This window comes from Pongo abelii, chromosome 9 (assembly GCF_028885655.2).
Source record: "Pongo abelii isolate AG06213 chromosome 9, NHGRI_mPonAbe1-v2.0_pri, whole genome shotgun sequence".
In the NCBI taxonomy this organism is placed as follows: Eukaryota; Metazoa; Chordata; class Mammalia; order Primates; family Hominidae; genus Pongo; species Pongo abelii.
In genome coordinates, this window is record NC_071994.2 from 31,990,414 (window position 1) to 32,005,983 (window position 15,570).

Sequence of the window (15,570 nt, forward strand, 5' to 3'; positions counted from 1 at the left end):
GACCACAGGTACACACCACCATACCTGGCTAATTTTTATATTTTTTATAGAGACAGGGGTTTGCCATGTTGCCCAGGCTGTTCTCTAAGCTCCTGAGCTCAAGCAATCCACCACGCTCCTCAACCTCCCAAAGTGCTAGGATTACAGGCATGCATCACCATGCCCAGCCCTCAGTGTGGTATTTCTAATGTCAACTGTGTACGTGCTGTTGGACTTCAACCAGAGACTCTCTATTTCCCTGTCTCCAGAAAATAAACTTCTGGTCTTTTGCTGAGATTGGGAAAGGACGGTGTTCAGTTACACAGAGTAAGGAAGGGGACCTGGAGTTCTAACTGCTTCTTACATAGACTTTAAGCTTGTCCTCCTAATCTTAGCCTCATCTTCCCATTCATTTCCAGAATAGCTATTGAGCCTTTTGATGGTTCTGTCACATAAATCTGGTTGTTTCTCAGTTTTCCACACTGCAGGCTTAGGAGTCAGCTTTTCCAGACTTGTTCATTCAGTTACCAATCAGCTATCACTTTTCAGCTTCAAATTTTTGTTGCTCTTGTCTCTTCTTCCAATCTCTTTAACTCCATTGGTTGATTCTGTCTGGAAATATCTCTTTATTTTCTTTTTAGAGGCTTACATGAGGGAATGAAGGTATGTACACTCTCCTCTCTTTAACTGGAAGTCCAGGAGTAGTTCTTGGCTTTAAAAGAACTAACACTTCACTGTATCTCATTTAGTTTGAAACATGTGAACCACACATCACTCATAGAAAACCAAATATTCTCCAAAAGAAGACTTTCAAGTTGATGGAAACCCATTTTGTTTTTGCTTTTTTAAAAAATAAAATGAGTGTGAGGCTTCAGCCACCTCAGATACCTTTGACTTTGTTCCTCTAAATTACCCAGACAGTGCCAGATAAGCATAGTTCTGTCCCTCTCAGCCTCCCATTCTTTTAAATTAGAGACTTCTGAGTCTGTTTCCTTTAGTCTTTTAATGTTAGCCTTTTAATATTTTCCAATAAGTGCTTTCAACTCAGCAATATACATATCATGCTTTCCTCATTATTATTGATCCATCAATAAATATACAAAAACCAGAGGAAGGGTGTGCTCTGAAAAGTCAAAGTAACAATAACAGTGGTCATTGTACAGTGCAAGAATGAACAATGGGCTATTCTTTGAAAACTCAAAACAAATGATTTACACAAAGACATACCTATAACATAAAGGTGAATGGACCATGTTATTCTTATTCTTAAGTGTTGCTTTTCCAGATAAGTCAAATGTTTCCTCTCTCCTACTCCTCTGATATAACAGTATTGAATGAATGTTGGCTACAAAATCAATTCTTGGTGTTATTATGAATCTCAATATAAAACTTTTTGAAAGCTTCTGCTAGAAAAGCCAATTCTACCAGGCTTGAAATATGGATTTGAAGATGTCTTTTGTCTTGTTTGATTTTTCACTCAGAGCTAATTTTAAGAGAAGTCCTCAGGAGACATAAAAGATTTACAAATGCAAGAAAAATTACATCTTTAGCTCTTAGGTTGCTTTGCAAAATAACTAAATGTTGGCCTTTTACTTTTATAAACAAGACCCAGTTTAATGACTTAACCCAGGTCACCTGAAAATCATTGGTAAAAATGACATGTAGTCAAGCTGTGCTTCCAGAGTTACACCCTTGAGATCAAGGGAGCGAGAATACATCCTATTCCATAAACTTCAGGCAATGTTGCAAGGGTTTGTAAAGACTTGGCCAGCTCTCCATTGACAATGGCCAAGGAATAGAAGCTCTAGACCTCCCTTATTTCTATCGTGAAAATAGAGGTATATCCAACTGAGGGACTACAACCGTAATAAAGGGAAAAAGTATTTAATTCCAAAATAAAATTGAAAATAACTTCCTGTCTCAGCCTCTTTTTGGGAATATCTAGAAGGGGTGGAAAACCATCTCTGGCTATGAGACTTGTATCACTACCCCTTTCTCCCTGGGTGGACAGGTAGAGGCTGGTGTAACCATTTTGAACCTTGTCCCGGAGTGGCTTGTTGCATTTCAGTTAAAGAGCTTGAGTGAGCCTGTCTGGGCCTCTGGCAGACCCAGGAAATCTCTGGGAAAACAAGGGGCACTTGAACACTAGTGGCAATAACAACACATAGTGGCCTAATGTCCAGCTTCTTTCAAGTTGAAAAGAAAATAAAAAGAAATCCAGACCACTGAAAATGGATCTGGCCAATGATGTTCACAGAAGAGAAAGGAAGTTTTTCAAGATTATGGGGTGAAGTGGAGGGAGAGAGGGAGGGGAGAGGGTAGACAGGAAGGAGCAGAGGCTGGGAATAGTGCAGAAAGTTGGCATCTCTCCTTTAAAGATATTCTTCAGATCAGCTCTGTCTAAGTCTAGCCCTGATTTAGTCGGGAGCTTTTCTTCTTCTTTCTGCTTTGTGGTCTGAGAAGCATTGCCTGTTAAGCACATAAGTTTAGGTAACAAATGACTTTTAGTAGGAGCCTCAGAAAGGAGATACCATTTAATAGGAGCCGTTGCTTTATAGATGCAATGGCTTCTATGACAAGCAGCCTTTGGAAGTTCTAGGACCAATCGGACACCCTGACTGATGAATAAATGCCACAAAGGACTTGCCAAGTGGGAGAAAATATGAGGTTAGAGGATAAAGCCAGTACTCTCTAGTTTGGTCACAAACTTGCCTATCTGGTGATAAGATTCCAATGATGGGAATCCCTTTAACCTTTTGAGGGACTCCCCAGGCACTTAACTCATCCTAAATAGCAACTGCATCAAGAACAGACACTGGTGTGTTTAAGTTTACAAATACAGCCTTAAAAATGTCAAACAGGATCTACGTGGCATCATCCTTCCCCCTTGCCAATCTCTTTCATTTCCATTGGCTTCTTCTCTTATTGTAAGACATCAAAAGGCACTTCCGTATTGTTTTTGGAAATCACTAATAGGGCCAGCCTCTATGAAATAGGGCCCCAGGGATAACAGGTCATGCAAACTTAATGTGACTTTGCAAAGCCTTTCACAGGAGAGAACAGGTGGCCATTAAACCATAAAAGAGGCTGAAGCTCCTCAGCTTCCAACTCTGATTCCAGGACAGGATGGAAAACCTTTGGACAGTGTCAAAGAAAAAAAAAACAGTGCTGCCCTACTTGATCTTCCATGAGATTTGGCTGAGTCTGAGTGGGAACTCAGGGTCTCTGAGATGAAGACTTAGAAGAGTCTCCTTACCATTCTCAGCTCTTCCTGATACATTGTAGGGACCCAGACAGTGCTGGTTTACAAACTGAAGAATCACAGCACAAAAGGTGAAGATCGAAGAAGTACAGATGTTTATTATGAATCAGTTTAAACCCTTTTGTGCCTCTGACAAAGTAACTTTAAAAAATTATACTGATCAAAGGACTGATCCAGGGTTTAATATTTCAAAAACACAGATAAATAGTTTACTACAGATAAATAGCTTCACCCTTTGGGTGTCTCCCAGAAGCATCTGAAAAATTTCTAGAGGGGGTCTGTTGAAGGAGATGTGTGACTGGTACACCCCAACCCCCAACCTCAGTGGAAAGCAATGCCCAGGGATTAGGCTATGGAAGGGCAAAATGGACCATTCAAATTTCCTCCCAGGGACCAGGCCCTATTAGCCCTGGGAAATGTCCTTAGCTGGTGGGGGAAATGTTGGTGATCAGGAATACATATGTGTAGTTTTTGTTGGAAGCCATCCATAGCACACCCGAGGGATGAAAGGCCTCCACGTGGGAACTGGAACGATCAAATTCTTGCTGATTATTAATTGGGCCCTAATTTCAGAAAGCAATGCTGGTTTTACAAATTGGACCTGACTTTAAAGAACAAAACACAAAAAACAAAAAGAGTAGAAAATTTTATGCTAAAAAAGATTCGCAACGAAACAATCAGTAGCACATTGCATCTGTTAAGTGTCCCAGCTCCCTGTAATGGTTATGTTTCCAACGGTTGTTTCTTTCCAAGATAATGGTGTAGGTGTTACACCCCAATCTTCATGTCCACGTTCTGCAGGTTCCTTGTCTCATCAGCTGTCATAAACTGGTCCGGAGTTTCTGATGACTCCTTGTTCACCAAATGCACCATTTCCTGAGACTTGCTGGCCTCTCCATTGAGTCCACTTGGCTTTCTGTCCTCCACAGCTCCATTGCCACTGTTGATCACTAGCTTTTTCTTCTGCCCACACCTAATAATTTAAAAAATGTACCATATGAGAAAGATTGCAGTGACTCAGGCATCAGATCATCATCCTTATTGAGCACCATCATGATGATCACTATGGTTTATGATGGCTTTAGTGTGTGCCAAGCACTGTGCTAGGTGTTTTCTCTACTTTAACAACTAACAACCAGCACTTAACAACCAGACTCATAACAACCAGCGCTCCTCAAAGTGAGGTCCCTGGACCAGCAGCAAAAGCATCATCTTGGAACCTGTTAGAAATACAAATTCTCAGCCCCGCCCCAAACCTGCTGAATCAGAAAACTCTAGGGTTGGAGCCCAGGATCTGTGGTTCACAACCCCTCGGGGGTTTCTCTGCACAGTCAAGTTTGCAAATCAGCAACTACAACTCCAGGAAGCTGGTGTTATTATTATTTTCCCTCTATTCCAAGAGAAGAAACCTTGGGGATCAGAAAATTCAGTAACTTCCCCCAAGTAACTCAGCAAGTAAGAAAGAGGATTCAAACCCTGGTCTGTCTGACTCTCAAGTTCTGATTCTCTTTCTATCATACTTCATAATGGAAATGTTTGCCTCTTTTAAGCATTTTAGCAGTTTCTGCAGATTTAGATAAACCGTCAACATGATGATTGTAAATCATTCTGATTTGTATATTCCAGAAAGTCCCATAACTTCCCCTCCCAGTCAACACTTTGTCGGCCTTGTCAGCATTATTACTGAATGTACCGAGAAGAATAAAACAACATTTTTCTAGAGGTATAAGGCCATAGTGATGTTTTCCTAACATTGGCTAACTCACACAACCCTGATATAGGAAGTTTAATAACACAAGACAAATTATTCTCGTTAATTTAAGGTTTCTCAAACATTACTTAAGACCCAAACGCAAAAGAAAGTTGCTATGGAAGAGCACGACCTTGATCTTTTCCCTGGTTACTGTCCATTGCTTCACCCCACCCAGCCTAATGCAATGCTTCCTCTTTCCTGTAACACATCACTGCTACACATATACGAGTCACACTATCCTTAGAGGAAGGAAAGTTGCACAGCTTCACAACTACAAGCAAGATGGGGATTCAGGGAAGCAGATTACCTCCTGAATACCAGACATTTTACATGTAATTTTCTGTAATTCTTACAACACTCTTTCAAAGCAGCTATTGTTCCCATAATACAGCAGTGGAAACTGAGGCCAAAAGAGGTTTAATAACTTGCTCGAGGTCACACAGAGAGTAAGAATGACAGAGCCAATATTCAAATCCAGGCCTTTATGACCAAAGCCTGGGCTCTGCCTGGCTCTGTCAATGCTGCCAGCCCTCTGGAGATTTGGAAACAGTATGAAGTCAGAATTGTTCACTTTGCCTCTGGGTATTTGGAGTAATAGCGACAAAGCCTCTGTTATTCATGATCATTGACCATTCCCTGTAGGACTGCCAAGGCCATAAACTTTAAGCTCTTGTTTGGGGAAATAGAAATTATACCTCCTCAACAGGAGGTAGATCCTGTCTCCTCTAGCATGAGGCTTGATGAGGGGTTGGGGGAAGGATGCTTGAACCGTGAAACAGATTCATAGGGACCAGGAATACAGATGGAGTCCAGCAAGATGCATGGTCAAGAAAAGGGCCTTGGAGGCCAGGTGCAGTGGCTCACGTCTGTAATCCCAGCACTTTGGGAGGCCAAGGCGGGTGGATCACCTGAGCCCAGGAGATTGTGACCAGCCTGGGCAACATGGTAAAACCCAGTCTCTATTCAAAATACAAAAATAAGTCGGCTGTGGTGGCATGTGCCTGTAGACTTAGTTACTTTGGGGGCTGAGGTGGGAGAATTACTTGAGCCCAGGAAGTCAAGGCTGCAGTGAGCTGTGTTTGTGCCACTGCATTCCAGCCTGGGTGACAGAGTGAGCCCTGTTTCAAAAAAGAAAAAGAGACCAGGCACAATGGCTTACGCCTGTAATCCCAGCACTTGGGAGGCTGAGGCAGGAGGATCACTTGAGGTCAGGAGTTTGAGACCAGCTGGCCAACATGGTGAAACCCCATCTCTACCAAAAATACAAAAATTAGCCGGTCATGGGGGCATGGTGGTGCGTGGCTGAATCCCAACTACTCAGGAGACTGAGGCAGGAGAATTGCTTGAACCTGGGAGGTGGAGTTTGCAGTAAGCTGAGCTCGCACCACTGCACTCCAGCCTGGGTGACACAGTAAGACTCCGTCTCAAAAAAAAAAAAAAAAAAGAAAGAAAAGAAAAAAAGAAAGAAGAAAAGAGGCTTGGAAGGCCTGGTTTTGAGTGTGACCTGGGGCAACTCACTTAACCTCTCTGAGCCTCAGTTTTGCATCAATAATACCAGGTTATTAAGAGTAGCAATATCATAGGGTTGTGAAAAGCCCTTGAAACAGAGACTGGCACTAAATAAATGAGTCTATTGTTGTTATTATTCTTGCTCTTATGAGGGGTAAGGAAATAATTGTTATTCTTGCTCTTATGTGGGGTAAGGAAACTAAGGTTTGGGATAACACTTAGAACAGTATCTGGAGCACAGTAAGCTTTCAAGTGCTATCTATAATTGTTCATATAACAAAAGCCACATGAAATGAATTTTGCTTGTTTCTCCTGGCTGCCTCCACCTACCTCGTTATTATTTACTATGAAGAGGATTTAAAAGGCTCAAGGTAGAATGCTGCTTGTGTTACTTCCAATTCCCTGGTCCCTGTGTTCTTTGGAGGAAAGTTGTCTAGTTAAAGTAATTCCCATTTGCCTAACCAATGGGTGGTTGAGGGATGGAATGAAATATTGTGGGAAAGTGATTTATGAGCATAAAAAATATGTCTGTGCATGGGAGTGGGTGGAGATTAATGTTGTTAATCTAAACGAAGCTGATCTTGACAGTAGATAACATTTGACCTATAGAACACAGGAATATTGTGCTTGGTTTTTGGCTGGCCTGCATTTCCCTTTGGATTTATGTGTTTCTATCTGTCTGAGTACTTTCAGGAGGGTAGGATGATTCTCATAAATAACTCATTCCAATATTCAGTGCTCTAGGCGTCTAATAAGCACTTTTAAGAGAAAAATTCTATTTTTCAAGTTCTTCTTAGTTATAAGAATTTAAGAAGGAGCACTAGACCTTAAGGGGCTTCAGAGATCATCTAGCCCAGCTTCTTCATTATGTAAACTGGACACCAAGTCCAAGAAGTATTGTCCAAAGTTTCACAGCTAGTTATGGCACTGCACTGCAAGAATCATAGCTTGGATTTTCTGTTTTTTTGTTTGTTTGTTTGTTTTGTTTTTTTTACAAAGTCTCACTTCATCAACCAGGCTGGGGTGCAATGGCACCATCTCAGCTCACTGCAACCTCTGCCTCCTGGGTTCAAGAAATTCTTCTGCCTCAGCCACCCGAGTAGCTGGGATTACAGGCACCCACCACCACACCTGGCTAATTTTTGTTTTAGTAGAGATAGGGTTTCTCCATGTTGGCCACGCTGGTCTCAAACTCCTGACCTCAAGTGATCTGCCTGCTTCAGCCTCCGAAAGTGCTGGGATTACAGGTGTGAGCCACCGCACCCAGCCACAGCTTGGATTTTCTGACCCTGAAGATCAGAGATCCTCATGGATCTGTGTCTTACCTTTATCTCCTCTTTCCTTAAATCTCAGGCATTAGCTGAGCACACAGCAATCACACAGTGTGGAAGGAGGCAGACTGAGATCTCACCAGGAAAGGGAGGGCAGCCTGGCTGGGGTTTAGAAGCCAGGTAACATACTTTTATGGCATGGCAGAATTTATCTCAAAAGATTTAGGTGGGTAACTTGGCAACTGATCTCATGACTCTTCTACCTGACAATCCTTAACGATATTTAGGGATTTATTTTGCACTGTCTTAGAGCTGTGCCATCCAATATAGTAGCCACCAGCCACATGTAGCTATTTGAATTTAAACTAATTACAATAAAATGAAATTAAAAATTCACTTCCTCAGTTGAACTAGCCACAGTTCAAGTGCTCAGTAGCCACAAGTGGCTAGTAGTTATAAATTGGACAGTGGAGATATAGAACATTTCCATCATCACAGAAGGTTCTATTGCATAGCACTGTTCTAGACAGCAGGACGAGGTTGGGTGAGCTCAGATTGCAGGAGCTAGACGGTAGTGTAAGAGAAGGAAAATATTTCTAAATTATGGCGATGCATAGAGAAGACCTACTGATTGGAGTGTGGGTGACTGCCTGCTGGGGTTTATAGAAAAGATGATTATTCCCGTTAAAGTGAAGGCTGGTGAACAGCTTTTATGTACAAGCAACATAGTAAAGTCCTCATGTTTTTTTCTCTGCTTCAGACAAATAAGATAGGTTTTTGTTTGTTTGTTTGTTGGCTTGTTTGTTTGAGACAGGGTCTCACTCTGTTGCCCAGGCTGTAGTGGCACTATCATGGCTCACTGCTGCCTCCACCTCCCAGGGCTCAAGCGATTCTTCTACCTCAACCTCCCAAGCAGCTGAGACCACAGGCATGCGCCACTATGTCCGGCTAATTTTTGTATTTTTTGTAGAGACGGGGTTTTGCCATGTTGCCCAGGCTGGTCTTGAACTCCTAGGCTCAAGTAATCCACTGCCTTGGCCTCCCAAAGTGAGCCACTGCACCTGGCCCAGATAGATTCTTTAAAGGAAAATCTTCTCTGGAGCCTCACACAGTATCTATCAACCCAACTGACTCCTAAAATAATTATGTGCTCTCATGAAGAGGGAATAAAATATGATTTCCCTTGGAGAGCTGTAACTCAAGGAGTCAGATGACATGAGGAACAGCAAAGAAAGCTGTTTTGGATAGTGGCAGGGGTGGAAAAAGCTAAAGAAGTAATAGAACCCCCAAGCCAGCATCTTTAAGACAAAGTGACTCACAGATCACTTCATCATGCAAGCCCATGATCCATCCTTGTATGTCAACTTCAGAGACTAATGATTTTCCACTTTTGTCTTTTAACCATAATTTATATAACAGTGTCTGGCAGAGGGAATGTTCTCAGTAAATATTAGCCAATTCAAATTCAAGAGGCCAATACTGCCACTAAACCTCAAGATTCTTTTAGAAAAGAGGTGGTGGTACTCTTTTTGTTTTTTACCTTCTCTTTCTCCTTGCCAGGGCTGGTAGTCACAGGAGCCACTCAAAACATGTTTGCTGAATAAATGAACACCCATTGGAGGTCCCATTTTCAACCAAACTTTCTCTGATGAAATAGGATTCTGTATCTCTTTCTCTTAAATGTGACCCTCAAAGCAGAAAAGCCCCAGCCTTTGAAGGGGATTAGAAATGGGCTGACAGCTTTAGAATCACAGAGCCCATTAAGGGGCCTGTGCAGCTGTTAACCACCTTTTAGCTGCGTGGCAAATCTGTTTTCAATTATCAAATCAGGACATAGTAATTTATGGCGTCCAAGCAGCTACTTTCCTGGTGAGATACTCACTGTGCCGGACCCTGTGTGTCCCTGTTTGCCAGTTGCCAGGGTGACTGCTGGTCTTGGGAGGAGGGAGAGGGCAGCAATGAGGCCCCTCCTCTGCTGTCTGCTGCTGACAAGACACAGACGATGGGGGAGATACCCAGTCCCAATGTATGGACTCCAGCTGCTCTTAGGGACAGCTGAGATGCTTCTCCGAGGTCTCCCTAAATGTCGACAGCATCCCTGCCAGCGTTTCTATGGTGACACGTGCAAAGCTTATGGACTGTGTATGTGAGCAAAAGTGGTGCCTTCTAGGGCTTGGCAATAAAGGGCTGATTGCACACAATAGGAAATTCATATTTAATTGAGCAAAAGTAATCCAAGGGAAAACAAGGAAGCTGAAGGGAAGTATAAAGACTCTTTGTAAAGGCTCCCCCAAGTCACATTATTTAAATTCAACTAAAAAAAATCTTCCCATTCAATCATAGGCGGCCTTTTAGATTTTTTTTCTCAGTTTTGTTCCTTATACAGTCAGCTAGCATAACTACTTTTTAAAACTATGCCCTCAATGGTATAGATAGCAACATAGCTATTTGACTGTAACATGGCACTTTTATTAACTTGTACCAGCGTAATTATTGTAACAGCATCATTTGATTTTCTCAGATAATTAGAGACTGTATGGGCTGCCCATGGTGTTGGAATTAGCTGTTGGTTGCTTTCCAAAAACCAGTAAGGAGTCCATAATTCTCTCTAGGTCTTCTCCCAGACTGAGGGGCATTTTTGTGCCCTGTGAGGTGATCTGGGGACACAATAAAGGTGGCCCTGCTTGGAAATAAATTTCTTTTACCTTATGAGAAACCATCTAAAGGGACATTTACAAAAGGCTTAATATTCCTATGAATTATGTCCTGGAGAAAAATAACGTATCTTTAAAGTGTCTTGGGTAAGAAATTTAGATTTATACTTTTATAAATTTAGATTTATACCCCTGTTAAAGTTCATTTCCTCTGTTGCTAGAATTACTATTGTGTATATATAATGTGTATATATATAAAATGTAAATAACATCTAAACCTATAGGTCTTGGTTCAGGTAGGGAGAGAGTGGCCTTCAAGAATATAAAAACAGCCCATGTGTCAGTTCTCGGGAGGTGACTGTCTTCATTTAGTTGTTTTCATAAGGAAAGTTCTTCTCTGCTTCATAGACCTCCTAACAGCAAGAAGACTATGAAACAGTGCTCTTCTTGTGCTATAACCTGAATCTCTTCAACTACAGTTCCCATAAAATAGAAAATGATATCATTACAAAAAACAAACAACAAACAAAAGCACAAGGCCAATACTTCCTTCTGGTAAAAGTTCTTAAAGGTTCCCTGGGCCTCAGAGAGGCTACAGGGGATGATGAATCACTGAATCTTTATACGATATTTGTGCATTGTGGATGTATTTAATAAATATTTATCAAATCAATGAATGAGTATATACTTTTGTGTGCCTTCCTGGTGAGATACTTCATAACTTTCATCAGATAGAGTCTGCATGAGATTTAACCCCAAAAAACATGTAAAATCACAAAGGATTCAACCACTACTTAAAAGTGATGAGCCAAACAATCACAGGTGTCTCCTGTCTCTAAAAACCGGGGTAGAGAAAGATGTCTTAAGCTGCACCACGCACATGAATCCCTGGAAACTTGTTAGGATGCAGACTCTGCCATAGGAGGTCTGGGGTTGGGTCTGAGATTGTGCATTTCCAACAAACTCCCAGGGTGCCCAGGCTGCTGATTCCAGGGACTACGTACACTCTGAGCAGCAAGGATATAAAGCCCGAGTTTAAATGATGCCCTTTCCAAGTTGAAAGCCCCCAGGACAGCCCCTTACCTTCTTCGACTGTTGACTGCAATGCAAACTGCAAGAATCAAAGCCAAGGCCAAGAGGGATGCCAAGATGATCAGCCATTCTGGTGTGAGTAAATTAAATGACATGCGTGAGCTTCAGAGACACACTTTGTAAAAACAAAAATGCACTTTATAATTGACCTAGTTGAAACAAGCACCACAGTCAGTGCTGCAGAGGGGTCTGGCCAATAGGTCCAGCCAATAGGCAGGTAATTCTGGAAGAGCAATTTGCTATAAGTATTTGTCCAACAGCCTTCTTGCTTTAATCTTTTATTATCAGTCAGGATTTTCAAGTCCCTTCAGGAGAACTATGTTTCTGAAAAAGGACAGGATGACTTGTTGAATCTTGTAGATGCCTTTGGTATAATATTATTAAACATATAAAAGGAAACGTAGGCTTCTTTTGAAAGAAGCATTTTTTCCTGTATAAAAGCATCCACCTATCCACCTTACATTGTATTAAAAAACAAAAATGGAGGCAATAAAGGATTGGTTAAATAAATTAGGGTACATCTATTGCATTACGCACTACAATATAAGGAGGAAATATTCAATGACGTGGAAGCCATGGTTAACCAGTAGGCAAAGTTTGCTAAACACCATGTAAGGTGTAATCACATTTTGGTATATATTTTACATTTTAAAATGACAGGAAAGGCTGAGCACGGTGGCTCACGCCTGTAATCCCAGCACTTTGCGAGGCTGAGGTAGGCGAATCACGAGGTCAGGAGTTTGAGACCAGCCTGACCAACATGGTGAAACCCCATCTCTAAAACTACAAAAATTAGCTGGGCATGGTGGCATGCTGTAATCTCAGCTACGCAGGAGGCTGAGGCAGGAGAATCGTTTGAACTCAGGAAGCAGAGGTTGCAGTGAGCCGAGGTCGCGCCACTGCACTCTAGCCTGGGCGACAAAGTGAAACTCCATCTCAAAAAAAAAAAAAAAAAAAAAAGACATATATTAAAATGGTAACCATGGTATTTCTGGATGGTGAGATTGATAATAATTGATTTATATTTCCATTATTTTATTTAGTTGTACTTTTTCAAATGTCTTCAATAATTACATATCACTTGTGGATTAATATTCTACACATTTTGAAATCAGGCTCTTGTAGGACTAAAATATGACTCGACAACTCTACTAAATTCAGTTGCAAAGTGGGTTTTATATGTGTGCAATGAACCAGGGCTTGAGAAAGAAGAGACATGGAAAGTCTCATTATCTGTTTTCGTTTTGGAAATTTTGGTTTATCTCTGATTTCCTGCTCAGCACTACCTTTGCCTCACCTTTTCGTGGTTTAGATGAGTTTGGAGAGGGAGGTAGAGTCAGAAGTGGGGGGAGACTGACAGGAGGGCCCCGTTTCTGTTCTTCCTCTCTACTCCTGCCCACCATGGCCCTGGTTTCCAGCCCTGAGATATCCCACCTGCACTGTCACTGGAGCTGGGAAGAATCTTGCTGCCTGATGACAGCTAAGGCTTCCCCCATGCTCTCCCTCGGGACAGCCCACCCCTCTCTCTGTCTGGTCTGCCTTCAGGTGTGCTTAGGCAAGCTGGGGCAAAGGAGAACGGTGCACGCCACATTCTTCTCTTTCCCCAAGGGAGGCTCAGTTTGGAGACCTCTGAAGAGGAGAGAATTAAAAGGGTAATTTACAACCTTAGGAGAACTCTTCCCTTTAGTAATTCTCTATGACAAATCAATTTTGATTCCAAGTCAAATAAAGAATTTGCAACAAATGCCTTGTCTTGATGCTCAGGAGAACCAGGTGTCCCAGCCTCCTCACTGCACATGTTGTACTTTCTGAAAAGTTTATTCTGTCCACATCAGCAGGTGGTCCCTCGACCAAAAAAAATTAGTTGGGGAACCAAAAGAAAGTTTTCACTCCATGTAACATAAATGCCTCTTGTAGCTCCTCCCTGTCTGTAATTGTAAGAGGAAAATTACATGCTTCACCTTGGACCCCAGAAATAAGTGGAAATTGGATTGGGATAGAAAGGACCTAGGTATGACATGGGGTCCTCTTGGTGATCATTCATTTAGGAAGGAAGCTTTAGTAACTAACATGGCACTTCCTGGGACAGGCCAGGGACAGATCTGAGTATGAGCTCAGCTAGTTTGCAGAACCCAGGAAGAAAAGACTATTCCATCTTTTCCTACCAAGAGGCTGTAGTACTCTCACTCATCCTTTAACTGTAAAGAGGAGCAATTGGATTCATATGTTGGGCATTGTGGAGAATGTGCTCTCAAACGGGTCTCTTCTTCCTTGCTGGGACATTCTGAGAAAGCTGCTTTCACCATGTTTTTCTGCCTCAAAGTTTGAAACTCACCTGGAATTTGGGGTGTCCTTATAGGACCAGAGGTTGTGTTTTCTCCACCTTCTTGACTCCCATGTGAGTGTCCTAAGGGGAAAAACAACATCTCTCAGCCAAAGTTTGAAATGTGTAAACATGAGTTCCTTGTGGAGCTGCATAAAGGGCAGCTCTCCACATTCTGAATCACTGAGAAGCCATTTATGGATTCAAGCTGCAGATGTTTATAAAGCATTACACAAAAGATATCCCCCCCGCCGTGTTTGATTAAGGCTAAGGCTTAGTAATGTTATTTTGTATCAAGGAACATAAGAATTCTCAGCAGCAGTGTTGCACAGTGTTCAGGACTTTGGGGTCTAGAGCTGGACAACCTTGGATTTAAGTCTCACTGCTGTCCCTTCCTAACTAGCCATGTGTGCTGGGTCAATCTACCTTCTCCAAGTCTCCCTTTTCACACTCGTAAGATGGGGATAATAGAATGCCGTTCATGATAATTTTGCAGAGATTTAAAGAAGTACACGGTATTGGTAGTTGTGTGTGGTTGTTATTTTCTATTTTTAATTTAGGACCTTGCTACTCAAAGTGTGGCTCTCAGACCATCAGGACAGGCATACTTGGGGAGATCACCAGACATGCAGAATCTTACGCCTCATCTCAAAGCTACCAAATCAGAATCTTCATTTTAACAAGACCCCCAGGGGACTCACACGCTCCAGAAAGCCCAAAGAGAACCTGAAAATCTCATCCAATAGCATCATAGGAGCCAACATAAACACTATAAAATAAGGAGTTTGCTCACACCTGTAATCCCAGTACTTTGGGAGGCCGAAGTAGGCGGATCACAAGGTCAAGAGATTGAGATCAACCTGGCCAACATGGTGAAACCCCATCTCTACTAAAAATACAAAAATTAGCCAGGCATGGTGGCATGTGCCTGTAGTCCCAGCTACTCGGGAGGCTGAGGCAGGAGAATTGCTTGAACCAAGGAAGCAGAGGTTGCAGTGAGCTGAGATTGTGCCACTGCATTCCAGCTTGGCAACAGAGCGAGACTCCATCTCAAAATAAATAAATAAATAAATAAATAAATAAATAAATAAATAAGGAGTTTGGCGGCAGTGGCCCTTTCTGACTATGAAAAATCACCGTATTAGAGTCCCTGCTGATATATTACTGAAACACACCTTGTTAGAAGAATCAACATTTTCTACTGCTAAAAAGCAAAATAAGGAGATGAACAAAATGCCTTAAACTGGAGGAAGTATCGCAAGACAGACAATCCTCAAGTCAGAACTGGAGGCCTATCGAAATGAGGGAGACACGATGGTTCTAAAAGAAACTTCTAAGAAGCCGGGCACGGTGGCTCACACCTGTAATCCCAGCACTTTGGGAGGCTGAGACAGGAGGATCTCTTGAGCCCAGGAGTTTGAGACCAGCCTGGGAAACATAGGGAGATCCTGTCCCTGTTAAAAATAAAAATAATAAATAAATAAACAATTTTTTAAAAAAAGAAACTTCTAAGACATCTTGTGAAGAGCCTCATCAAAATGAAAGCTTCATGGATTTTAAAAAATTCTTCCTCCATTGCTTCAAAACAAAATTTGAAAGTGTTCCACCAAAATGAACTCTTTTTTTCCTACCAAATGGAAGCCCACTGTAGAATCCTGAAGGCTGATCAATGGATGAAAATGGTGAGGTCTTAAATGAGAGCTTTCCTCATGGAGCCAGACTTTAGG

General features: G+C 41.9%; 1 protein-coding gene across 30 annotated transcripts in view; it reads right to left on the reverse strand.

Moving 5' to 3' along the window:
- Positions 1-963: 963 nt before the first annotated feature.
- CD44 (CD44 molecule (IN blood group)) overlaps positions 964-15,570 on the reverse strand; it is a 92,789-nt gene continuing 78,182 nt past the window's right edge. For 28 of the 30 annotated variants that reach the window (XM_024254506.3, XM_024254486.3, XM_054523731.2 and 25 more), the window contains 3 exons: positions 13,856-13,927; positions 11,512-11,590; positions 964-4,214 (listed from right to left, as the gene is read on the reverse strand). In XM_024254506.3, coding sequence (XP_024110274.2) covers positions 4,010-4,214; positions 11,512-11,590; positions 13,856-13,927 — 356 coding nt within the window. In that variant the 3' untranslated portion in view covers positions 964-4,009. 30 annotated transcript variants of the gene reach the window in all.